At 34.9% G+C, this 27,984-nt stretch overlaps 2 protein-coding genes across 3 annotated transcripts; both read left to right on the top strand.

Annotated features, from left to right (window-relative positions):
• Positions 1-507: 507 nt before the first annotated feature.
• LOC145325916 (3-hydroxyisobutyrate dehydrogenase, mitochondrial) lies at positions 508-16,774 on the top strand. Of its 2 annotated transcripts, none has more exons than XM_080168918.1 (12): positions 508-804; positions 1,331-1,446; positions 2,575-2,626; positions 3,300-3,383; positions 9,091-9,164; positions 10,478-10,524; positions 11,219-11,286; positions 11,637-11,702; positions 12,605-12,665; positions 13,458-13,595; positions 14,629-14,734; positions 15,821-16,774. In XM_080168918.1, the coding sequence occupies exons 2-12, from the start codon at positions 1,409-1,411 to the stop codon at positions 15,888-15,890; spliced, it is 804 nt and encodes a 267-aa protein (XP_080025044.1). In that variant the 5' UTR covers positions 508-804; positions 1,331-1,408; the 3' UTR covers positions 15,891-16,774. The 2 variants fall into 2 exon arrangements, with proteins under 2 accessions (XP_080025044.1, XP_080025043.1); XM_080168917.1 differs by having other exon boundaries at positions 2,575-2,625; positions 3,303-3,383.
• On the top strand, positions 16,737-27,984 carry LOC145325917 (uncharacterized protein C1orf50 homolog). The gene is made up of 8 exons (XM_080168919.1): positions 16,737-16,853; positions 17,281-17,369; positions 18,042-18,124; positions 20,077-20,166; positions 21,846-21,923; positions 22,539-22,607; positions 25,042-25,143; positions 27,510-27,984. Exons 1-8 carry the CDS (start codon positions 16,774-16,776, stop codon positions 27,558-27,560), a joined length of 642 nt encoding a protein of 213 aa, XP_080025045.1. The 5' UTR covers positions 16,737-16,773; the 3' UTR covers positions 27,561-27,984.

Here is a 27,984-nt window from a genome sequence, read left to right on the forward strand (position 1 = left end):
CCCCCACCCAGATTTTATTTCCCCTTCTGCCAAACATGCCCCCATCTATCAAATCAGACCCCACCTTCCAATTCTGGCCTCATCTTCAAATTTAGACCCCATCCTTCATTTTTGTCCCCTGTTCAATAATTTATCCCTTCTCTAACATTATTTTGTTTCTCTTGGAGAGGAACAAAATATGAAGATGGGGATCAAATTACAAGATGGGGACAAAATCACACGATGGGGTATAAATTTCATGATGCCGGGGGGGGGGGGGTTTATTTTGATAGATGGCGGGGGGGGGGGGTTTATTTTTTCAGATGGGGTAGAATCTCACTCCTCAACTGGGAAATTGCCGTAAAATTCCTACCGCCTCGTAAAAAATTTGGTTACTGTTAAAAAATATTCAAAAAAAAATATTATTATTATTTTTGGCGACTTAGAGTCAAAAGTATGTTTGTAATTCTATTCTTCCATTTTCATAGCAGACGGGTAAATGAAAGGTTGTTTATTTCACGTCTTGTGTGTTATAATTAAAGTGAAAATGTGTTTTTATGGATACTTAAAATATTTTCTTATGTAACTTGCATATGCGTTTAATATTAGGATTTTTTAAGTTTGAAAAGTCTAGGTATTGTTTGTTAAATTTAATGTAAAGATACTGAAAATATTCCTTTAGAATTTATGGATTTAATTTATTATTCAAGACTAAAAGACTGTTTAAAAATCTCAAAATGTTCAAAACAATTCGCAGAGTAACAATTTTAGCCCCCACAGGGGTGCGGAACCTTTCTCTCAGTGCAGCTACGCTAGAAAAAATTGGTAAGTATATTTAATTTTTTTTATATCAACATAAAATTACTAATATTCAACTGTTAATTATATTGGTATTGTTATATGAATGAACAATCTAATCAGAACGAATTAGGACTTTTCTCTAATTTTTGAAATTTACACTACTTGCTTCGCACATGTGGGATACAAAAAATATTAGAAAAATAGCCTAAATCAACCCCTAGACACTTAAGTATAAAGCTATCCTACAAATTACAACCTATACATACGGTCCAGTAATTTCCGAGATCTTTAGATTCAAACAAATACCTTACTAATTGATATTTGTATAATCATTTTAAATTTTGAAATTTGAACATTGAAAGCTAGAGCGTGGCTTGGACAAAACGTAGCTAATGTCACGTACAAAACTAACCATGAACAATTACCAGAGACAAACAGTTCTTGGTGCATTTTAACGCCCACCTCCCCCTTCCATCTGCATAATCGCGCGTGCAAGCAATTAAATATTATTGTTTGAATCTGATAATATTGTAATTTTTGCTTATTCAAGGTTTTATCGGCCTGGGTAATATGGGTGGTGGTATGGCGTGTAATCTGATCAAGAAAGGAAATTCTGTTCTGGCCTTTGATGTGGTTGACTCCAACCTACAGGCGGTTGTTTCACAGGTATTATTGATGTTGTTGACTCCAACCTACAGGCGGTTGTTACACAGGTATTATTGATGTTGTTGACTCCAACCTACAGGCGGTTGTTTCACAGGTATTATTGATGTTGTTGACTCCAACCTACAGGCGGTTGTTTCACAGGTATTATTGATGTTGTTGACTCCAACCTACAGGCGGTTGTTTCACAGGTATTATTGATGTTGTTGACTCAAACCTACAGGCGGTTGTTACACAGGTATTATTGATGTTGTTGACTCCAACCTACAGGCGGTTGTTTCACAGGTATTATTGATGTTGTTGACTCCAACCTACAGGCGGTTGTTTCACAGGTATTATTGATGTTGTTGACTCCAACCTACAGGCGGTTGTTTCACAGGTATTATTGATGTTGTTGACTCCAACCTACAGGCGGTTGTTTCACAGGTATTATTGATGTTGTTGACTCCAACCTACAGGCGGTTGTTTCACAGGTATTATTGATGTTGTTGACTCCAACCTACAGGCGGTTGTTTCACAGGTATTTAATTATTGATGTTGTTGACTCAAACCTACAGGCGGTTGTTTCACAGGTATTATTGATGTTGTTGACTCCAACCTACAGGCGGTTGTTTCACAGGTATTAGGTATTGATGTTGGTGACTCCAACCTACAGGCGGTTGTTTCACAGGTATTATTGATGTTGTTGACTCCAACCTACAGACGGTTGTTTCACAGGTATTAGGTATTGATGTTGTTGACTCTAACCTACAGGCGGTTGTTTCACAGGTATTTAATTATTGATGTTGTTGACTCAAACCTACAGGCGGTTGTTTCACAGGTATTATTGATGTTGTTGACTCCAAACTACAGGCGGTTGTTTCACAGGTATTATTGATGTTCTTGACTCAAACCTACAGGCGGTTGTTTCACAGGTATTATTGATGTTGTTGACTCCAACCTACAGGCGGTTGTTTCACAGGTATCATTATAGAGTGGCTTCAAAATAATTCATTCTTTGATAATAGTTTTTAACATGTTATTTTTGCAAAACTGGGTATTTTGTGACTTTATCCAGTTAAGACTAAAAAATTCTTATTTTTAAAAAAGTATAGAAAAATTACCAATGTTGATAAATAATTGTTCTTTTAGGGTGGCGTTGCTGCGAGTTCTCCATCCGCCGTGGCAGCCGAATGCAGCAAGGCAGGGGAGTTAGCTTTACTAATGTTTACTTTAAATAGGAACTTGTTTAAAAATTCTTAATCTGGGATATTGCTAGTTAATTGCAATAAGACAACTTATCTCCTATCTTTTACCTATCTAGGTATCCTTTTAGTTGAAGTTTTATATTAAGAAATAAAAAAACTGACTTTAAGAACGCCTTTGAAATAATAGGTACCAATATCTTAAGATTTTAACAATAAAGATATTCATCTATATTGTTCGTATGTCGTATGTCTTTGTCCCTAGCATCTAGGGCCTTCGACTTAAAACGGGGATTTTAAAGAGCACGAATATCGTCGTTCTATTGAATGTCATAGATATATTATGTATATACTAACAGCTGCGCTCCTAGCATCTAGGGCGAAAAATTTAGCTTGAATCTTTCTCAAATCTTGATTACAAGAAAATAAGATAGCCTAAAACCATCTCGGGATCTATGTGAACCTTCCCTAAAATGGAGAACTCAATCGATTCTCAGAAGTTTTGGAAATTTTAAGCTACAGACTAAAAAAATCTTACTTCTGTAGGTATATAATAAGATTTCATCATTTGTATTTTTCTTTCATTTAGTAAAAGTTTCTAATATTTTTTCTGAAAAATTTTCTCTAAAATATCTTTATCTTGTTTTCTACTAAGCTAACAAATTAATAAAACAGATTGTAACAATGTTGCCAAATAACGCCATTGTAGAACAAGTTTACTCCGGCCCTGATGGCATTCTCTCTACTATTAAAGAGGTAGGTACCAGCTTATTCCAACAACGTAATTAATTCTGGAAAAAAGTTACGAAATCTTTACGTGATTTTCAGTTGTCTTTTTGCAGACAACGCTTAGTAGCTTGACGATCTTTTTATCTGCCCCCTTAAATATTATTTTAGATTTTTTTCGCTTGATGGCTATACCTTATTTCTGGGTAGGTACGGTGGTCGTGTTGACTTTTATGTCCTCATGTCACAATGCAGCAAAGTTGGACATTTCAAATTTTCGAACTTTTAAATCTTTAGCTTTAAACATAATATTTGTATAATATGAGTATATTGATGAAGCTAGGAGTTGAAATTTCATTTAAATTATTAAAATTGACTGAGTACCAGCCCTTCAAAGTAGGCCACCTAAACCAAAAATATCATAAAATTAACGAAATTAAAGTTTTTGATGTCACATCATACAAGCAATTTTTTTCCATGCAAGTTTATCTTCTATTGCTTTTTATGTTGAAAATCTTTTATGGCAATACATATATTAAATAAAAAAAATTAAAAAATATTTATTTCTTTTATATAAGTTGTATTACAGACATTTAAAAAAAAATAATTACTATTTTTCCTTCGTCTTTACTTAGATATTTTCATATTGATTGCGTAATATTTCAAAAAAAGCCGCGAGGGCACACTTCACACGTACATTTCTGACTTAATTTGATTATAGTAATGACAAAAAAAAGTATCCCAATGATGCCCTGAAGGCTTCTTACGAGAAATATTCGATCTTTTAGAGGTCCTACTACTTGTAAAAGTATTAACTATTTGACTTTTGCATAGCAGTTGACAACTTGTTAAATTTATTATATTTAGAAAAACAATACAATTAACGGAAAGTTACTTATATTAAATCATTTTTAAAAATAAACCTATACAATATTTTAAACATTGTCTGTCTTTCTACTTGAAATTAAGATCTCGGTAACTGCTAAATTAAATATTTTCTACTTTTAAGGGAATGAACATAACATGATTTTAAACAAGTTTTGTGGAGGGCGAGGGAGATAATGATTTATACAAGAAAAAAAAGAAAATCTAGGGCCCAATTAGATATGTATTAAATATTATTTGAATTCAAAATAAAATGTGTCAAGGTTCTTTTGTCTACCATACTCGATTGGCAAAGGTTGGATAGGATCAGGTAAATACCTATATTATTTAGCATCTTAATAAATTTAGTTTTTTGTGTTTTTAATCATTATCTAATTTATAAAATGTATCTAATTTATAAAATGAATAGCAAGAATATTTTAAAGTTTGCAATCCTTAAAGAAAATTGTTATATAGATCCCAAAGTTGCTGCACAAAGAAATTTGGGAATGCCATCATGTATGGAATGTTTTGGAGTTGGTCATTCTAAAAAATCCTGCCAATTCAAGTCTAATAAAGAGATGTCTGCTGAGGATGAACTAGTTGAATCATTTTTCATATAAATTTACGTTCATTACCTATTCTAGTTCAATATTAATCGTATATTTTTGCAAAATACTTTTAAAGAATAAAAAAAATGTCCAAGATTTTTTGCTAAGGGGGGGGGTTTTTAATGCAACCATCTCGTAATCAATGTATAAATGGCACTTAGAATTCGAATTTTGATCTGAAATTTTGCATGAGTAATCCTTGGTAGGTCTATTTTCCCTAAATCGAACAAAAAGTTGGAAAAGTAACGGCTGGCAGCTGGCGGCTCAGCCGTTTAGCTGTTTTTTGCCTATTTTCAGGGCAAATTCATCATTAATTACGTAGGAATCAACTTTTAAAAACATATTTTTGGTTTAATTCATGTTAAATGATAACAATAACCATTTTTTAAATTTCTAGTACCAGCTGCTAAACGGCTAGAACCGGCTGAAAACGGCTGGGAGCGGCCAAGAGTATGAAGAGTAGATAGGGCATGTGACATGTCTAGGGGTAGGTTTTTATGGTTGCTGAGCTCAAAAATGCTACCAAAAATAGTGGCGGCCCATCCATATGGCAGCTGGGTAACGGCTGCAGCTCAGCTGAGAGCGGCCAAGAGTAGAATCAGTAGATAGGGCTTGTGACGTGTCTAGGGGTAGGTTTTTATGGGTGCTGAGCTCAATAATACTACAAAAAATAGTGGCAGCTCATCCATATGGCAGCTGGGTAACGGCCGCTGCTCAGCTGGGAGTGGCTAAGAGTAGAATGAGTAGATGAGGCTTGTGACATGTTTAGGGGTAGGTTTTTAGGGGTGCTGAGCTCAAAACTGCTACCACAAATAGTGGCGACCAATCCGTATGGCAGCTGGGTAACAGCTGCAGCTCAGCTGGGAGCGGCCAAGAGTAGAATGAGTAGATAGGGCTTGTGCCGTGTCTAGGGGTAGGTTTTTATGTGTGCTGAGCTCAATACTACTACAAAAATTAGTGGCAGCCTATCCATATGGCAGCTGGGTAACAGCTGCATCTTAGCTGGGAGCGGCCAAGAGTATAATGAGTACATAGGGCTTGAGACGTGTCTAGCTGAGCTGTAGCTGTTACCCAGCTGCCATGTGGATGGGCCGCCCCTATTTTTGTTAGTGTTTTTGAGCTCAGCACCCCTATAAACCTACTCCAAGACACGTCACAAGCCCTATCTACTCATTCTACTCTTGGCCGCTCTCAGCTGAGCTGCAGCCGTTACCCAGCTGCCATGTAGATTGGTCGCCACTATTTTTGTAGTAGTATTAAGCTCAGCAAACATAAAAACCTACCCCTGGAGACGGCACAAGCCCTATCTACTGATTCTTCTCTTGGCCGCTCCCAGCTGAGCTGCAGCTGTTACCCAGCTGCCATAGGGATGGGCCGCCCCTATTTTTGGTAGTATTATTGAGCTCAGCACCCCTGAAAACCTACCCCTAGACACGTCACAAGCCCTATCTATTCATTATACTCTTGGCCGCTCTCAGCTGAGCTGCAGCCGTTACCCAGCTGCCATATGGATAGGCTGCCACTAATTTTTGTAGCAGTATTGAGCTTAGCACACATAAAAACCTACCCCTAGACACGGCACAAGCCCTATCTACTGATTCTACTCTTGGCCGCTCCCAGCTGAGCTGCAGCTGTTACCCAGCTGCCATAGGGATGGGCTGCCACTATTTTTGGTAGCATTTTTGAGCTCAGCAACCATAAAAACCTACCCCTAAACATGTCACAAGCCCTATCTACTCTTCATACTTTCTGGCCGCTCTTAGGTGAGCTGCGGCCGTTACCCAGCTGCTATATGGATGGGCCACCACTAATTTTGGTAGCATTTTTGAGCTCAGCACCCATAAAAACCTACCCCTAGGCAATAGACATGTCACAAGCCTACCCCTAAACATGTCACAAGCCCTATCTACTCTTCATACTCTTGGCCGCTCTAAGGTGAGCTGCAGCTCTTACCCAGCTGCCATATGGATGGGCCACCACTAATTTTGGTAGCATTTTTGAGCTCAGCGCCCATAAAAACCTACCCCTAGGCAATAGACATGTCACAAGCCTACCCCTAAACATGTCACAAGCCCTATCTACTCTTCATACTCTTGGCCGCTCTAAGGTGAGCTGATGCCGTTACCCAGCTGCCATATGGATGGGCTGCTTCTATTTTTGGTAGTAGTATTGAGCTCAGCATCCATAAAAACCTACCCCTAGACACGTCACAAGCCCTATCTACTCATTCTACTCTTGGCCGCTTAAAGGTGAGCTGCGGCCGTTACCCAGCTGCCATATGGATGGGCGGCCACTATTTTTGGCAGTATTTTTGAGCTCAGTAACCATAAAAACCTACCCCTAGACATGTCACAAGCTAAACCTACTCATTCTACTATTGGCCACTCCCAGCTGAGCTGCGGACGTTACTCAGCTGACATATGGATAGGCTGCTTCTATTTTTTGTAGTAGAATTGAGCTCAGCACCCATAAAAACCTACCCCTAGACACGTCACAAGCCCTATCTACTGATTCTACTCTTGGCCGCTCCCAGCTGAGCTGCAGCTGTAACCCAGCTGCCATATGGATGGGCCGCCAATATTTTTGGTAGCATTTTTGAGCTCAGCAACCATTAAAACCTACCCCTAGACATGTCACATGCCCTATCTACTCTTCATACTCTTGGCGGCTCCCAGCCGTTTTCAGCCGGTTCTAGCCGTTTAGCAGCTGGTACTAGAAATTTAAAAAATGGTTATTGTTATCATTTAACATGCATTAAACCAAAAATATGTTTTTAAAAGTTGATTCCTACGTAATTAATGATGAATTTGCCCTGAAAATAGGCAAAAAACGGCTAAACGGCTGAGCCGCCAGCTGCCAGCCGTTACTTTTCTAACTTTTTGTTCGATTTAGGGAAAATAGACCTACCAAGGATTACTCATGCAAAATTTCAGATCAAAATTCGAATTCTAAGTGCCATTTATACATTGATTACGAGATGGTTGCATTAAAAAACCCCCCCCCTTTAATATTTATATAAGATATCTAATCTAATATTAAGATGCGTACGCATATTGAAACTTGGTATGATCTTAAAAGAACCTTGACACATTGTTATATTAGAATATATATTGGATATTATCTACCTAACAATTATGTCGTTAGGTAGCACAGCATTAACAATAACCTAACAGCCTAATTGCTAATACGTCATTTTCATGTTAAAATTTCAAAATCCGTCAACAAACAAAGACAATCTCGTAGTAAATTACCAACTTTTGTACATGCAAAACAAACTTTAAGAGAAGTTGCACTGCGAACTAGTAACCTATAGTTTTGAATGAAGTCATAATCAATACCTATCTGTTTAAAGAATAAAATATTGGAGAACAATTTCTAATATTTTGAGGTTAAGTTTTGACGTTAAAAAAAGTACTTAAGGGATATTAATAACCAAAAAAGAAAGACTGAATTCTGTTCTCACTTCAATGTCGATTCTAAATTGATATTAAGTTGCAATATACATTAAGAATTGGTCGATTTATAAAGGTTTTAGTAAACTTAGTTAAAATGTCCAAAAAAACGTACATTTGCTGCATTGTGCATGTATAGGGTTAAGATACTATCTTTTAGAATGACAATTAAGAGTTTTCAACGTCGTATATCATATAAGTTGGATCATTTTTATCCAACTCAGACCCGCAAGTTAGGGGAAGGAGAATACAAATTATGCATTAAACTGCCATTTTTAATTGGTGGAAAAGTTTGGGAAGATATAGTTTTAGACTTTACCTATGTTGTTAATTTTCTTGTCCTTAAAGCGAAGCTTTTCTATAATTAGGGTCCGTACGTCCGTCCGTGACGGATAACATGGTGATTTCTGTAGTCGTTAGGTACGATTTAGAAAGCGTAGCAACTCTATAATCATTACCAGAATGTCCGTACGTCCATTTTAAACACGCAGATTTTTTCACTTTTTAACAACAAATTTTTATATGATCAAAATATCCGATCGATTTGATTTTGGTATACTGATTCCTGAGACAACAAAGTACAATATTATAAGCGTAGCATCTCTATAATTAAGCCCTAAAAATGTTAGTATGTCCATAAACATTATCCTGTATCAAGCAATTTTTCAACAAATTTACTAATAATTTTGCTTCGACTCTTTTACATTAATATTCTGATTATTCAGTTCTGACACTATATAAGTGTTAATGTCCGTTTGTCCTACCGTTTAAGTGCTTCGCTTTTATGGATGTTTTCATCCTTGTTTTCAGGGAGGCTTTCTGATAGACTGTTCCACAGTTGACCCTGCCCTGAGCAAACAACTAGCCATAACAGCTAAATCTCAAGGGAATTGGACATTTCTCCATTTTCAATATAAAGGAGGATGTGCTTAAGGACCATTTGGGCAGGGGGGGGGGGTTTACTCGAGAACCCTTAGAGCTAGAGGGAGCTAATTTTGGATTTAAACTTCTATGGGGCCAAAGTTACTTTTAAAATTATCGTCGACCCCCCACCCCCCCCAAAAAAATTTTTTTTTTGGGGGGGGGTAAAATTTTTTTTATTGCATTTCTCGCCGAATTAGGCAATTTGGAATCATTTGAGACCATGTTATTTTTTTCAAAAATTTTTTCGCCTTACAAGCAACCCTGCGGGGGACTTAGTCATTTTTTTCAAATTCTCGTTTATGAAGGTATATCTTAAATACAGTATGCTACTCTCTTAGTTTTAGAGATAATTGGATGAAATCTTTTGGGCTGGGTCACTAATTACCCCAACTATTGGTATCTTTAAATAAAACGGCGGCGGGACCGCCGCTCCCGCCGCCTTTTCCGCCGCCACCAAAAATATTTTATACCTTCATAAACGAGAATTTGCCTAATTCGGCGAGAAATGCAATAAAAAAATTTTTACCCCCCCCCAAAAAAAAAAATTTTTTGGGGGGGTGGGGGGTCGACGATAATTTTAAAAGTAACTTTGGCCCCATAGAAGCTTAAATCCAAAATTAGCTCCCTCTAGCTCTAAGGGTTCTCGAGTAAACCCCCCCCCCCCCTGCCCAAATGGTCCTTAAGCACATCCTCCTTTTAATGGAAGCTCAATTTGGATCTTATTTATTGTGGACTCTCAATTCACACACACACACAAACTTTCTCAATTCCTTTACTAATGCTGTTCTATGACTCATCACATATGTTTAACAAATATAAGAAATAGGAAATGAATCCCTTATTAAAAGGTTAGGAAATATTGGGAAATATTTACACTGAAAAGGTTTGAGAAGATTCAGGGTTGGCAAAAATTTTTATTTTTTTCTATATTTTTGCTTTCTAAAAATAAGTCTTTTTAATTGTGAATTTTAATGTTTTTATACTGTGTGTACAGGCCTTTTAAGAAAAAATAAGAACAGTAATTTAGGACCTTTCTGGAGGCGAAAGCAGCATTTTTTTCAAGGTGGACTTTTGCTATGAATTATTGTTGGTGGTTAAAACCGGAAAAAAAACCATGTGGTTTTAACTGCCCTCGACTTTTCTTGCCAACCCTGTAAATGTTTATATTGAAAAATATTAGGATAAGAAAAAAAGTGTACCTACTTAAATTAGGCATGGATTACTAAAACTACCTATTGAATAAGAACAACAAATGTCCAATGAAGTATGCGACAGGTGTTGAGTTTGTGGATTCGCCAGTGTCCGGAGGAGTAAATGCAGGTTATCTAGCATACAATACATGCAATAATTATCATTTTTGGGTCACTGAAAGAAAACGAAGTTGCGGGCTTCGTCGTATTTTCACAGTAGCTTTTGAAAGGTTATTTTATTGTTAGGTTAGGTAAGTGGTAATGATTGCCCCGCAGGGTTAGAAATAGGATAAATGCAACTGTGAAAATGCGATAAAACCCGAAACTTCGTTTTCTTTCCATGATCCTCATTTTTTAAAAACGGCATCCTTATCACTTTTTATTTTTTATATAAGGGGGTTGGTGGGGGTTAAACCTTCCTTTATTTTCTTTAACATTGAGTTTAGGCGGGGGGGGGGGGGTAATAAACCTTTTGAATGCAAGGATTGGTATAACTAGCTTTTATCAAAATAGACCAAAACCTTAGTGTACAAATGTTTCAACCATAAATTGTAATCTACTAAAGGTTAATTTTGTGTATCGTCATAGGGAATGTAGGTCAATTTATACTAGGCCATTACCTCTAAAATTTTAAAATTGAAATTGATCCTGTGTAGTTATCTTTTCTGCACCTTAGCTTGGCCAAAGTGAAAATTTTAATTAAACCATAGTCCAGTATTACACAATTTTATTTTGTTACTGTAAAATCAATTTAGAGAAACTTTGTCGCTACTATTAAGGTCAAATGTGAGAATACAGGCTGTATTGTATAATTTTTTTTGCAGCATCCGCTGGAACTTTAACCTTCATGGTCGGAGCTGAAACTGAACAAAATTTCACCATCGCTCATCAGGTTTAAGGAATGATATGTCAAGTAATTATAAAATATTTCTCCTTACATTATTCTTAAATAAGAGTAATATGATGTCTGTCGGTACTAGAAGATCTCGCCTATTGCTGAACCGATAGAATTCTCCATTTAAATGAATTTTCTCATAGGTCCTGGGAAGGTTAATGACCATTTTTGGGTAGGTTAAGACCAAACCCTTATGAGAATCAATTGAAATCTAGAAAAAAATCACCATTTTTCTTTTTTATTAGAATTGAAGGGGGGGAGGGGGAGTTATTTGTCCACGATTAAATTTTCAAAACATATTTCCTTCCCATCTCTTGTAAAAACCTTGACATTTTATGGTGCACTAGACCCTGCAACATATGGGAGCCAAGATTATCCATTGTGGCGGTGTCGGAACAGGAGGCGCAGTTAAGGTAAGTTATAGAGTAGCTTTACTTGTCACTTTATTTAAAGACTAGCGGCTGCGCCCCTAGCATATAGGGTCTTCTATTCTATTCTAGGGATATGAAAGGACAGTAACATAGCCTAAAACCATACATGGACTTATTTATCAAAATAAAATAGCCTAAAACCATCTCAGGACTTATAAAAAGCTTCACAGTAAAGGAGAACCATATCGGTTCAGCAGTCAGCGAGATCCTTTGCTACAGACAAAAAAAGCTTACTACTTTATATAATAGGATTTAAAGAAGAAAAATTAGCGATAAAAATCGCCAAATCGATCAAAATTGATAAAGGTTGATGACATAAAGCTGTAAATTAATCAGTACCCAAAGTTTTATAAACAAGCTCTCTCATTTGTAGACTCAAAAATTTTGGGCACTTTTTTGATACATGATTAATTGCTTCCAAACTTTCCAACCTATAATTTTAATCCACCAAAGGATTACCTAATATTTTTCTCATTATGGATTTACATCAATGTATCGCCCATTGTCTTATCCCTTAAGATCCCTGATTAAATATTTATAGTTACCTACGTTACTTCCTCTTCTTATCTTTCTATTAGGGTTGGGCCGGATATCCGGCCATTTTCAATATTCGGCCGGATACCGGATATTGAAACTTTCTGGATACCAGATATCCGGCTGTTTTTTTATTCCGGATATCCGTTAATTTGCCGGATGTCGGATACTTTCTTGGCCGGATACCGGTTACCAGGCAGATTTTTAATTCCTGATATCCAGCCAAAAAGTATCCAGCCCAACCCTACTTTCGATATACTTTGATGAAAAGGAAATAGGTATTCATTCGTATGATGATGAATTTTAAAATAAGGGCATTTGAAAGATTCTATAAAAAAAACATGTTTTAGATTTGTAACAACATGTTATTGGCTGTTTCTATGATTGGTACCAGTGAAGCTATGAATTTAGGTAACAAATCGTAAAAGGCATTTTCAATGATTTTAGAAAATGATGTCGTAGATTTCTTGAAATTAGACAGAAATCTATTGACTTTCACAGTTCATAATATGTCACATTTAAGATTAAATATATTTTCTTTTTTGAAATTCGTTTATTTGCTCTACATAAGAGTAAAACACTAGAGGGAGAAAGGGTTAAATAACGTCTGTATCTCCCCATCGCATCTACCCTGTGCAAACTTTCTATTGGGTCATTGAAAATCAACTAATGGTGTCGCTTATATTAACACAGAAATAATTTAGAAGCAGACGAAAAAGGTCATTGAAAAGGAAAGGAGGTAGATGTCTGTATATACATCTTTACTATAGATCTGCTCTACAGAGAATAGAGAGAAAGAGAGTAAAGGGGTTGTTTTACGAAATGCATTTAAACTTGAATTTAGTGATTCGCAAATTTTTTCCCCGCTCAATTGTTGAAACTACAACTATTGGGCATATATTTAAGATAATTTCAATTTTCTACCACGTAGTTTTAAGATCATATTTTTGTAATATTAGCAATTCATATAGCTGGTTTTTTTTTCACAAAAAACATCATGGCGGCTAATTTAGTGATGTCTAATGTTATATTATTTTTTGTAATGCAAAACTATATAGGTATGTTTGATGGTATACCTGTAACTTATGCTTGAATAATTTTTCTAAAATGTACTTCATGCAACTATGTAATGTATTTTAACACTTGTTATCATATCCTGTTTTACTAAAATTCTTAATTGTACTGCATCTCATTTATTTTTAGGAATTCAACTTGGTCTTGACCCCAAGTTGTTAGCGGACATCTTGGGTTCAGCCACCGGCAGATGTTGGTCTGTTGATACCTACAATCCTTGCCCTGGCGTCCTTCCAAATGTTCCTTCCAGCAACGATTACAAGGCAGGTTTTGTTCTATTTTATAAAAGTGTTTCTGTATGTAGGAATGTTATTTAACTACTTTCAGGTCTTCAATTTTTTTGACATACTGTCTCAAGCAATCTTATAGATACTTTGTCTTTAGAAAAAAACAGCATACCTGTCAAAGTCAAATTGTTGGCTAAGATAGATATTGTTAACAGACAGACACAAAGACTTCTAGGCACTTTGCTGGAATAAATTTTGTACCTGCTGTTTATACAGTGTGTTCTTCAAATCTGCTTCCTGTTCTTTCCAGCCTCTGGTCTTCCAGTATCCCGGGTTACCACTGTGGTTGTCCGGGCATTTGTTTCTGCAAGTATCAAGGTCGTGGAAGTAGGGGGCAGGTTGATGTTGGTTTGCTGAAATAATTAAATATTAATATGTTTAATAAATCAGTTGAAACCTAACTTTATCCTAGCTACCAGCCTTAGTTTTCCCATCCCGTATTTTATATACTTTAAGGGTTAAGGTACAGTAAAAGAGAAATGGCAGCTCTACCTGTATATTGGATAGTGCCAGCCTAGATTTCTCTTAAGAGCCGGCAGACATTATAGATAGACGGTCTGAAAAAAGTTTTGTTTTTGAATGATTGGAAAAAAGAAAGAACAGACCGATTATTTATAATATCTGCCGCAGTAGACTAAAAGCAACCTTCTGTTCTGGCTCGACCTAAAAATGGACAGCCGTTAGATTGGACTGCACAATGCCTTACTGGCGATTTTTAATTTTTATCTTAACCGTGTCTACTGAAATAATAAGGGCAGCTTCAATGGTACCCACTGCTGCTACTTTAGACGCTCTGCATTAATAATAAAAGTGGGTAATTAGCTTGGCCCTTAACAGGCGAATCTCATTACCATTGCACAGAAAGTATTCATAGACAAAGGTTGTCCAATCAATGGGTGGGCTGTATGTTGAGTGTTGAGTGCTACCTAAGTATATAATTCTTATGAAATTAATTCTTCCTTTAAACTGTAAAAGATTATATGAGTTTGTATTTGATATATTTTTGTAGGGAGGATTTGGAACAGCTCTTATGACCAAGGATCTTGGACTTGCACAGGACGCGGCAACGCGCGCTGGCGCAGCTACCCCACTTGGATCTCTAGCTCATCAGATATACAGGTTTAGAAGATTTGTTGGCCAGGTCTCCCCCCCCCCCCCCCCACCCACTCTTAATGATAAACAAAACACTCATTTAGTCAGTGATATAAGGGGATAAGACAATGGACGATAAATTGATATACATCTACAATAAGAGTGTACAAGATTTCCCCTTCTGTAGATAAAAAATTAATGGTTGAAATGTTTGGACACTACCTACTAATTTTAAACTAACAAATCAAAACTCAGTTAAAGTAGGCACTCAAAGTTTTATAGCCTACGAATAAGACAAGTAATGTGGTTGTAAAAATTTGAGTAGGTACTACTTTAATTAACAGCCTAATACCCTCTCCCTCACTGCATTCAGTAGAATTATTGAAACATGGCTTGGCTAGTTTGATCCAACAAATACAGATGTTATAAAGTTCAAGCCATATTTGTAAAACTTTGGGTACTAGTATAAGGGGGGGGGGGGTTTAATGCAACCATCTCGTAATCAGTAAGCAAATGACACTTAGAATTCGAATTTCGATCTGAACTTTTGCATGAGTAATCCTTGGTAGGTCTATTTTCCCTAAATCGAACAAAAAGTTGGAAAAGTAACGGCTAGCGGCTCAGCCGTTCAGCCGTTTTTAGCCTATTTTCAGGGTAACTCCATCATCAATTACGTAGGAATCAACTTTTTAAAACATATTTTTGGTTTAATTCATGTTAAATGATAGCAATAACCATTTTTAAAACTTCTAGCACCAACAGCTACCGTGTAGAACCGTTTGATAGCGTTTTGGAGTAGAAAAGAGTATTATGTTGAGAGAGGTTTCGTGACTAATTTGCAATATAGATATCAAAAAAATGACAAAACAGCTGAGCCGCCAGCCGCTAGCCGTTACTTTTCCAACTTTTTGTTCGATTTAGGGAAAATAGACCTACCAAGGATTACTCATGCAAAATTTCAGATGGAAATTCGAATTCTAAGTGCCATTTGCTCACTGATTACGAGATGGTTGCATTAAACCCCCCCCCCCCCCTTTATAGCACAATATCCTTAGCTTTCTTTAAACAATAGAAATATTGAAGTACTTGCCTTTAATAGAATAATATATTTAGAACGATGTGCAACAACGGTTTTGCAGAAAAAGACTTCAGCTCTGCTTTTAAATTCATCCAGAAAAAGTGAAATAAGTTGCAGGTTTTAACAAGTTTTATGTAAAGATTCTCATTTTATTTATTTATGAAAAAATACCATTTCTTTAAAAATACTCAAATTTAGTCCTATATTGTTATAGTTATTTATTAGTTTTATGAAAATTTAATTTTAAGTGGCACAGCTATTCTAAAATATGTTTCATTTACTTTGAAAAAATTATGTCCTTGTAGTTATTTGGCTTTAATTAAAATACCATTATTTATTGAAATAGCCTGCTTTGCTACCTATAAATGTTGTCTTCCTCGTTAAATCACAAAAGAGCTTTACGTCACAAAATGTGCCTTATATAAATGTAACTTGATGGTGCCAAAAATACCCTAAAAATGTGTTATGTTATTGTTAGAATATTTATTTTTGTAAAAAGCATTGCCAAAAAAACTAATCATTTTTTTAAATTAGACAAAATAGAAGGAATTGAGCATTTATTTATTAATTTATAACATCTTCTACATACATACATCATGAAATAAAAATGTATTTTAAACTTCAGTATAGTAATTTTAAATATAATTAAATGTTTGCCTGCAGTAGATAACTGGTTTTTTTTACTATTGACAGAAAACCACCAGTTGACCTTTTATCAACAACAAAAATTTATGTTGGAAAATTTTAGAAGTTTTCAACAATAGGCCAATTTGTTATTGAATTGCAAACTCTCAAATTTTGGAAACAAAGACCTTTAGTGGCATTCTTTCATTAATAAAAATAGGTGTTTGCTGCAGGCAACCTTAATTATGACTTCTATATCAATGACATAATTAATAAGGTTAGATTATCAATTTATGCCTCTTTTTCTTCTATACTTGTCTAACTTTCAGTTTTATTTTCAGAAATATAAAAAAAACATAACAAAATGACTGAAAAGGACGAGAGAGGATTTACCAAGACTGACCTGGTCATGTTTAACCCTCAACAGCCAAACTTTCAGAGCACGTAAGTAGCTTTATTATTTCACAAGATTTTTTGTTCCTAGAGGCCTCTAGGGGCACTTGAGAAGGGTGGGTTAAATTAGACAACCATTTTTCTTAGGAGGATAGTGATACCCTCCCCCAAAATATTTTTAAACCTTCCCAGGACCTTTGAGTAGCTATCCTGTGAAGGAGAACCATATCGGTGTAACAGTTAACGGGATCTTTCGGTACACACACAGTCACAAATCATGTTACTAACTTTATTAAAAGGATTATTTACTCCAAAAGTTAGTTACAAATAAAATCTAAAATTATTAACACAAATGAGTTCTTTATAAATGCTCTTCTAGGGTATTTCATTATGCTTTGGAATAGAAAAATTTTCTTGATCCAATATACATGGTATGACATAAAATTCTTTAGATTGTTTCTTAATTATTTGTTATTAGAGTAAATCTGGTTGAAAGAGACACTGAACCTCTAGGCTATCAGCTGGTTGATCCAGATAGATCTGGCAAGAAAACACAAATGGATTTAGGTAAATATGCTCTGCCTATTTTGTCTGCATGGTTACCTATCTGTTTTATTTTCATAAAAATTTTTGGTTTACAGTTGTCCTAGTAATGTATTTATTTATTATTACCTAGATCATACACCAGATTATTATGTAATCTAATGAAGTGAAAACTTGTAGATGGCTAATATTACGATCTCCTCATCCGCCAACTTTACCCCATACCCTCCTGAATGAACGAACGAACTGATCAATAACTGATGTCCATGTTAGCAACCTGAATAATATCCACGTATATTCTATATCCATTGTCTTTGTTTATTGAATTCATTTTGGGTATCATAAGGGATAATTCAATGGAAGATAAATAATATATATACCCAATGGTGACAAACAAAATTATTTGTTGTAACGTTTGGAATACACTACTAGCTATGAACTAAACAATTAAAATTCAAAAGTTCCCAAGATTTTTGAGCCAACGAATGAGACAACGTGGTTATAAAACTTTGGATACTAATATAATTTCATGCTCGGCGGAAAAATTATGGTATTTGTGAATTTTAATTATGTTTCTTTCACAAAAAGTGTCAATTTTTAATAAAAATGGTGTTTTTTTCGATTTTTAAGGCGGGTTTGTACACAATCAAAGTTAATATTTGTGAATTAGTTTACATAATTTTATTATTATTTCAGTTGAATTAGCAGAGCAAGTTCAGAAAGCTGATCAGTTCACTAGAGCCACGGCTAGTAGTAAATTAACAGTTATAGCTGAACAGGTACAGATAGATACATCTTAATAATGGATGTATAATTACTCGGATCTTGCACCAGATTTTCTTGTTCTATAATAAAGTGAACTCTGTAGCGGGCTAAAATAACGCTTTCCCCCTTCCCCCTCCTTTACCACATCCTCTTTCCTTCTACTGGAATCTGGATAAACGGCCTGACCAACAAATGCGGGGGTAAATTGCAACCTAGTGTAGTGGTTAGCGCACTACGCTCTGGTTGGGAGAAACCGAGTTCAAGTCCCCACATAGACTTTGCACTTGGTTGACAAATGCTGTCGCAATTTATCAGATTATGATCACGCAACCTTTCCTAAGATGCCCTAGGGTTGTAAGGGGGGAGATTTGTAGGAAGTTAGGATTCTACCAATCAAGCAGCTCTAACCATGCTTTCCCTCGTCCATGCTCCTCGTATGAGAGTGCCATTAATTAGGGTGGCCTAATATGGAACATCTGCCAAAACTCTAGGCCAGGGTGATGTAATAATTGAGTAGCTTCCACGAGAATTGCGGGTCAGCTTGTAATGTAACATAGAATACAATCAGCTGTGCGCGAAGCTTACCAATCTAAGATTGGCCAAAATATTCTCACTTCCAGTCTCCGTGTGCATCTGAGTCCTAACTTCAGAGAATCATGGCTACAACATCAACAACAACAACCTAAATTGACGACAATTTGTCTCCTGTTGTATCATCCACATATTTTCAACATCCATTCATCCACGTAGATTCTACAATGTAGAATCTACTACATCCATTATCTGAATGGCTTAGTAAAGATATTCAGCTTAATATTAAAACAAGGATGACAACATCCATAAGTAGCGAAGCTCAAAATTTATTGATAGGAAAAAATAGTCTTTTGGGTATGTTAAAAGGACATAAATGAAATTAATCACGAAACGTTTTAAAAATCTATAATAAATTTTGAAGCATTAAGCTAAGAAACAAAACGTAAAAATAAAAGGAATTGATCTAGCACCCCAATTAATAGCAAGTCTTTCTTAAACTTGGTGAAAATATGTATATGTTGACTTAATTAATGTTTAAAAATTCTAGCTGTTTATTTTGAACAGAAGTCGCAAAAATCATGAAAACTTGAAAAATAAGGAATCGATCTAGCACCCCAACCAATAATCATATATTAAAAAAACTATAGAAATGTGTAGAATGTTGACTTGATTAATCCCTAAAAATTCCAGCCGTTTATCTTGAACATGTTGAGATAATCATGAAAACTTGAAAAACTAGGAATCGATTTAGCACCTCAATCAATATAAAAAATCTTAATGAAACTTGGTATAAATATGTAGGATGCAAATTTACTTAATTCCTCAAAGTTTCAGTCGTCTGTCTTGAAAAGGAGTCGAGAAAATTACGAAAATAAAAAAATCTAGGAATCGATCTAGCACCCCAATTAACAAACAGATGGACAAAACAATGTATAGATTAAATGCGCATGTGTCATGGGAATCTTCACTAAAAATTTCAGCTGTCTATCTTTTATAGGAGCCGAGAAATTCACGTTTCCCCCACTTTGTCTCAGACAGACGGACGGACGGACATTTCGAATTATAGAGTAGCTTTGCTACTAAAAACTGCTGAAAATCTTTGTTCTTTTATATGAATATTTTGAAAAATACTATCACACCAAATTATAAGGGGGAGGGGGGTTGGATGTGCCAATTTTTAAAACTTAGATCTAAAACAAAGCAACTTCTCCAAAAAAAGAGTTTCAGAACATGGATTTGACATTAGAGCTGCTTTAATGAAGTATCAAATTTAATACTTCACTAAAGCTGTTGCCATGCCAAATCCCAGTAATGTAACTCTTTTTTGGTTAAGTTTCTTTGTGTTTTAGTTTTACCAAAAGTTTAAAAAGTGTCTCATCCCCTCCAACCTTTAGATGAAGTCCATAGAAATATTCTTTCCCTCTTATTTTAGGTTAGATTTCTGCAAGAACAAGCACGTAAAGTTCTAGAGGAGGCAAGACTGAATGCTTTGCTTCATAAGACCTCCTGCAACTTTAAGAAGGTAGATATATGTATTTAATAAGCGTAAAATACTTATAAATAAACCTAGTACCTATGAAATATAGACAATGGCATACAAAGGTCAAGTGCATACGATAGATAGATAGATGGGATCAAGTAAAGCTGAGTGTGCCAATGGCAACAAGTAAAACAGAGCGTGCCAATATTCCCCCTAGTCAAGTAGAGTATGCCAATATTCCCCTAAGTAAAACATAGTATGCCAATATTTCATCAAGTAAAGCATAGTATGCCAATAGTTTATCAAACAAAGCAGCATAACAAAAAAACATGAATTTAACATAGGTATTTTCCGATTTATATTATAATAATTCAACCTACAAATTTACTACTTTATGTACGTAAAATATATAAACTAGCAGTTGCGTCCCTAGCATCTAGGAGCTCTCTATTCCAAGTAGTAGAAAAGTTATGAAAATTAGCCTAAAACCATTAAAATTTCAAAATAAAAGATATCATTAATCGATGGACTGTTATGGTTCTTCTTTCAATGAAGCTTCTTGTTGGTCCTTTAAAATGCCATGATTTTGTTACAATAGTTTTTCTTTTTAAAACTTAAATGTAAAGGAGATTTTCAGCTCTCTCCTTCCCTCAAATGCCCCTAGAGACATCGAGGGGGGGGGGGGGGGGGGTGGAGCCGCTCGTATATATACATAAATTATTTCAAAATTTTAGAAAAAAAACATATCTTGACAAGTAAAGCAGAGTATGCCAATATTACGGCAAGTAAAGCAGAGTGTGCCAATATTCCCCCTAGTTAAGTAGAGTATGCCAATATTCCCCCAAGTCAAGTAGCGTGTGCCAAAACAGGCTATTGGCATACTCAGCTTGACTTGATCCGATAGATGGATTAATGAAATTTCTCAAAACTCTGAAAAGATATTTTAGCCTAGTACTTATAATTTTTACTAATCATGGCTATTTTATCAGAGAGGGAGTGGACATTGGGCTGTTTATTACTCTAGTCCCCAAAGATTATTGATTAGATACGTTTTCTTATTAGTTGGCTTAACAACTTTGGGGACTTTTATTGATTTTTATCTGGTTGGTTCATCAAGTTGTTTGCTCAAACGTTTAAACCGCTAATTGTAATCTACGGGGGTGGGGGGGGGGGGTGGGTATTGGTTGTATCATCATTGGGGATTACATCAATTTATCGGCCATTGTCTTATCCGTTGAGAACCCTTTATTTTATGCTACGAAGAAAACTTGTGAAAATGTGTGTTTGTTCCCTTACTTTAATTTAATCTTGACTTATTTTATTAGGTTTTAAGATCTACATATACTAGATAACAGCTACTTTTTCTTAACCTTAAGTCAGTGTTGCGGATCCGGATCCTCCAAATTTTGTCAGTGCGGATCCGGATCCTTGACAATAAAAATAAATCACCAATTTTTCAAAAAATATTTATTCTTTAATCTCGAATACAATGTGAGATAGAAGAATGTGGGAGTGAATCAGCTGATCTAAACAAGGTTACCAGATATTTCAAAATTTGTAAATGACTATTTTATATAAATTTAGGTAGGTAGATTTTTCCATAAATTTATACCCCAGGATCCGGATCCTTGGACTCAAAAAAATGCGGATCCTTGGGGATCCGGTTCCGCAACACTGCCTTAAGTTATCATGAGAACTAATATTTTGTTGTTGATGTTTAGGTCCCCGGCAAGACGTACTATGTGTACAAGCAAAGGAAGAATCCAGATGAAGAGATGATCAGTATGATTTCACCAGAGGTAACAACTTTTCTCGTATTCATTCGAATCCGGTGGATAGGAACCGGTTCTCATCCATACGAAAAAACTATGTCTAGCATCGTATTATATCCAGTTTTCTACGAATATAGAAATGTACAATCATAAGATTAAAACCAGTTTTCTTTAGCCGGTGCCTTCGGCACCACGGGGCTAAAAAAACTAGTTTTAATCTTATAATTGTACATTCTATATCCGCGGAAAGCCGTTTATAATACGACACGAGAAATAACTATTTCTTCACTCATAGCAGCCTTTAGGAGTCTCGATCAAGGTATGGCTAGTTCACATATTTAGTGAATATTATCGTTCTACTACTGCCTTTAAACTCACACCTTTACGGAATTTTAGCACATCCTACCTTCCCTTTATATTAAATTTGAATTAGTTCTTGATTGGAGAGGTTTGGCCAAGATGGATTTTACAAATAACATCCTCCAAACTTTTTTTCTAATAATTTAAAATAAATCGGCCAGTGTCCTATCATTTACCCCCTGACATAGATCTTTCTTTCTTTGACAATTTTTTGGGGGGTTGTATGGAATACCTAAGTTTAATTTTATGCTTTCTAAAATAGTAAAATTAAATTTTCTTCAGGAATGGGGAGCAGGTGGCCCAGAATTTGTTGGTGCCTACAGGCTCGAGTTTGATATGTCATGGACTGAGGTAGGTTAATAGATAGAAAGATAGATAAGATGTAGGTTAGGAGGTAGAAAGATAAATAAGATGTAGGCAAATAGATAGAAAGATAAAGAAGATGTAGGTTAATAGATAGAAAGATAAATGCGATGTAGGTAAAAATAAAAAATAAATAAGATGTAGGCAAATAGAGAGAAAGATAAATGAGATGTAGGCAAATAGATAGTACGATAAAAAAAGACTTTGTCAAATAGATAGAAAGATAAATGAGATGTAGGTTACCTAATAGATAGAAAGATAAATGAAATGTAGGCAAATAGATAAGTAAAAATAAATGAGATGTAGGCAAATAGATAGAAAAATAAATGAGATGTAGGCTAAAAGATAGATAGATAAATGAGATGTAGGCAAATAGATAGGAAGATAAATGATATGTAGTTTAACAGATAGAAAGATAAATGAGATGTAGGTATATTATAGGGTTGGGCCGGATATTTTTTTGGCCGGATACCGGATACCGGATATCCGGCTGATTTCAAATGCCGGATATCCGGTAACCGGCCGGATATCCGGCCAAATTACCGGATATCCGGCCGGATAACCGGCCAAATTAATACATATTAAAGTATCAAAAAAGGATATAGTCCCTTTTGTGGCAACGCACCTTTAGGGGCGATTCGTTGTATTTTTAAAATTGCTTTTAATAGGTTATTTTAGGTTAGGTTAGGTTATATTTGGCTAGGTGATTGCCCCGCAGGGTTAGGCAATTAGCCCTGCAAGGTTAGAGTCCCCCGCAAGGGGCTAGAAATAGGAGGAAAGCTACTGTGAAAATACGAATAAACGCTCCTTAAGGGTCGTTGCCACAAAGAGGACTATACCCGCAAAAAAAATTTCTTCTTAAACTAGTGTTTTATATTATACTAGCGGCTGCGTCCCTAGTATCTAGGGATATTAGAAGGGACATGAAAGTGCAGAAAAATAATTTAAAACCTTACAACGCCTTTTTTTTATAAAAATTAAAAAGTCTAAAACCACCCTGGGACCTATAAGAAGCTTCCCTCTAAAGGAGAACATATCAGTTCAGCGGTTAGCAAGATCCTTCGCTACAGACAAAAAAAGCTTACTACTTTGTATAATAGGATAAAATTAAGATTAAACATAAATATTAAGTAAGTATTAAATGAACTTTCTTCTTAGCAAATAAATCTAATGAACTATTACTTCCCTCAATCTGTAATATCAACCCCTAACGGTTAGAGGATGGGCGGGGATGTGGCGTTGAATGTCTGCCCCCCCCCCCCTCTGTTTTTTCTATCACATTTTCTGTGTATAAAAGGTAGAGGGCTATAACTAAGTGACTTTCGAAATATGGGTATGACACATAACTGAGAGTTGAAATTTTTTTAATACCTCCCTCCTGGCGGGCACAGGATGCCAGCAAATCTGGTAAGGTCATTCAGGTAAAAAGTAAAAACATTTTTTACTTAAACAAAGCATTTCATGTTATCTAATACTAAAATATCCTATAGTCGTACATCCTCATATGTAATATAGGTGTTCAAGTTGATTTCAGGTTCCAGGTATAATCCTGCAAGTCCTGAACCTCCAGGTCTCCAGAAATCTTTAAACGGTTCCTGTGACCGCAAATTTTTACTTGAAGATTTCAAATTTTAAACTTAGGCTTTTTTATATATCTTCATGACATATTACAATTTCATAAAATCCGTTGCCGTTTACCTGCAAACCGTCGGTTTGCAGCTGGCAGCTGCCAAGTACTGCTGCCACCGCCAAAATTTATGTTTTAAGATTTCTAATATAAAATTTACATAAAGATAAACATATTCAGAAAAATTGTTCTTCTATCTTCAATAATAAGAAAATTACAGCCATTTAAGATTAAAAAAAACAGAGATTTTTGTTGTAAAATATAAAAGATTATATTGCCGGATATCCGGCCGGATAGTTTCAATATCCGGTATCCGGCCGGATATTGAAAATGGCCGGATATCCGGCCACACCGGATATCCGGCCCAACCCTAGTATATTATAGATAGAAAGAAAAATTAGAGGTGTGCAAGGGGTGTTGAGTAAGTTTTGTATCTCAATAGTCACGTACATGATATCAATACTACCCTTATCCCAAGTTCCTCTACAGAGAACGTCATTTACGGTGACTTAATTTGGGACATCTGCCATACTCGGCGAAGGTGAGGTAATAATGAGGAGCTCTCATGAGAGATCGGGTCAAGTCATAAAGTGCTTGAACGTGGAGCTTGAGTTTGCCCTAGTGGCTGCTATTCAACAGTATATCAGTCTACTTTATGACAGTCTACTTATCAGTCATACCCTAAGAAGAAACTGTGGCCAATCAATCAATCAATAGAACACTAAATATTTTCTAGTTGAGGTTTTCTACAGGGATAGCAAATATTTAGATATTTATCACGCTATATATTTGTAGGAGAAGGATATGGACAGGCGAGGAAACGAGATTCAGCTCATCAATAAGATTCTGGATGCTGGCACTAATGTCAAGTTTAACTTCCTACCCTCCCAATATCAGGTATATAGATGGATAGATAGATACATACAAATATAAGTAGATAGATATCAATAAGATTCTGGAGGCTGGCACTAATGTCAAATTCAACTTCCTACCCTCCCAATATCAGGTAAATAGATGGATAGATCAGGGGCAGTCCGTCTCGTCAACAACTCTTCAATAATTCTTAAACAATTCTTGGAAAATCACCAAACCTATCATGGTAATTGTCAGCTGATATAGCAAAAAGGAAGGTGCAACTACTTCTATTATGTACTATTGTTCATTTCAGACAGTATAAATCATAAGCTATCACCAAACCTTGTTAGCTTAGAATTTTAGAATTGCCGTCTGCTGGTGGAATCAAAACAAAGATTTCCTACTAAAGAATTTAGAATTAGGGAGATTAAAAAAATATTTTTAAAAACTTCTTAAAATTAAAATCTTTAATTTTTTTTCTTATCCAAAATATTTGTAACTGTTTAAAATCAAAAACAAAATATTTTTAAAAAAATTTTTAATCCTAAACATTTTCAAGCACTTTGTTTAACCCCCTGAAGTAGGTTAACGCAAAAGTTTCAAAATGATTCAATAACTAAATAATATCTCACTTTATGAATCTTTAAAAAATGAAATAGGACAAATTCAACCCTAACAATTTGGATCTTTACAGAAATATTGAAAATAATTTAAAAATAATCAAACTTATGCCTAAAGCTCAAAATTAAATTCATTGTTCATTTCTTATCAAACAAGGATGACAACGTCTATGAGAGCAAAGCTCTGAAACGATAGGACAAATGGACATTAACACTGAATAATCAGAATTTAATTGCATAAGAGTCGAAGCCAAATTGTTAGTAAATTTGTTGAAAAACTGCTTAATACAGAATAATGTTTATGGACATACTCACATTTCTAGGACTTGATTATAGAGTTGCTTTGCTTATAATATTGTTCTTTGTTGTCCCAGGAATCAGCATACCAAATCAATAGGACAATTAGATCACATAAAAAATTTTTATTAAAAAGTAAAAAAAATCAACATAATGTTTAAAATGAACATACGGACATTCTGGTAACGATTATAGAGTTGCTATGCTTTCTAAATTGTACCTAACTACTACAGGAATCACATGCAAAGTTTTAAAACAATAGGACAATTCTAACAAGCCACCCCTTTGATCGTTTTCAATTTGTTTTACATTAATGGTAGGGAAATGGTGGGACTTTGTGCTCTACAAGGCAATTTTGGGGAAATTACCCATATTTTTAATGATTAAAAAGTTTGTAAGTTGTAATATTTGGAGAAGATTAGAAGTTTTTAGGTTTATTGCAGTACTTATTAAATCATGATTTCAGGGAAGCTTTTTTATTTTACTTCCCTAATTCGCCACTTTTCTCCAACGTGTTTAGCCATTAGATACAAGAAGTTGCCAAGAAAGTCAAAATTAAACTACAACAAATATCATAAAATGTATGATTGTGAAAATACATAGCTATGTAGTTCAGAATTTTATTGCTAGGTGTCGTAAAAACCTTTTTTGAATTTAAATTTGTATATGAGTTAAATATTTAAACAATCTTAAATATTTTTCAAAGTATTACAGCTATCCACTCTTTAGGATTTTTAATAAATTTATTCACTATTTAACATATAATTTACGAGTAGTTTTTGATTTAGATAAAATACCTAAAAGATGTAAAAAAGGCTTTAATTCTGCTCATACATCTTTAAACTGAATGTGCACACAAACTCTGACAATCCTTTTAGCATGGCTTTTAGTAAACAGAGCAAAAAGTATTAAAATAATGCTTGAGTTTATATCAAATTCTGCCAAAAGTTGCTTTATCTCATCATCAAGTTTAAACTGGAAATCTAAGAAATCAGCTCTATAGCATTGTTTGCCAGAATAGCCTTCCCTTGTCCCTGGGATAGATAGATACATACAAATATAAGTAGATAGATATCAATAAGATTCTGGATGCTGGCACTAATGTCAAGTTCAACTTCCTACCCTCCCAAGATCAGGTATATAGATGGATAGATAGATACATACAAATATAAGTAGATAGATATCAATAAGATTCTGGATGCTGGCACTAATGTCAAGTTCAACTTCCTACCTTCCCAATATCAGGTATATAGATGGATAGATAGATACATACAAAGATAGGTGGATAGATATCAATAAGATTCTGGATGCTGGCACTAATTAGATTAATTAAGATTAGAAGTAAGAGTTTGACTTCCTACTCTCCCCTATAACTGCTGGTAGATAGATAGATAGATAGACAGGCAGACAACTAGGAAGCTACTTGGATAGGAAAGCTACATAAAGCTATAGATAGATCTACAAGTTTTCAACGACCAAATATATTTTCAGGCCTCCAGATGTTTAGAAGATGCCAGCAGTAAAACAAAGATGGACGAATAAGAATATAAACATTCTTGTTGATTTAGTTAGCTCAACTTTTTCTGTATTTTTTATGATCTGTAAATAACAATAATGATCTTTTTTACTTTATTATTATCAGTTGACTAAAATTTATGAAAATTTGGCCAAATTATATTGGTCTAGTTTTTTATGTTCGTAAAATTAAATTGTTTTCCTTGAAAATTTATGTTATGCCTCCCTTATAAAGAACTGCCTGTTTTAAATGCAGATCAAATATATATTTCCTGTATGCTTTTAAAAAACATGCAAAACTTGTGTTTTCATCACGGATCAGAACTTGTTTTTATTAAGCTTAAACTAATCAAATTCTCATCAATGATGAACATGTTATTATATTTTATAATATACATTATTTACCTATGAAATTAAAATATCTAATAAATTTTGAAGTTTGCTAGGAAAA

This window comes from Acartia tonsa, chromosome 8 (genome assembly GCF_053477335.1).
Source record: "Acartia tonsa isolate MP-2025a chromosome 8, ASM5347733v1, whole genome shotgun sequence".
Taxonomy (NCBI): Eukaryota; Metazoa; Arthropoda; class Copepoda; order Calanoida; family Acartiidae; genus Acartia; species Acartia tonsa.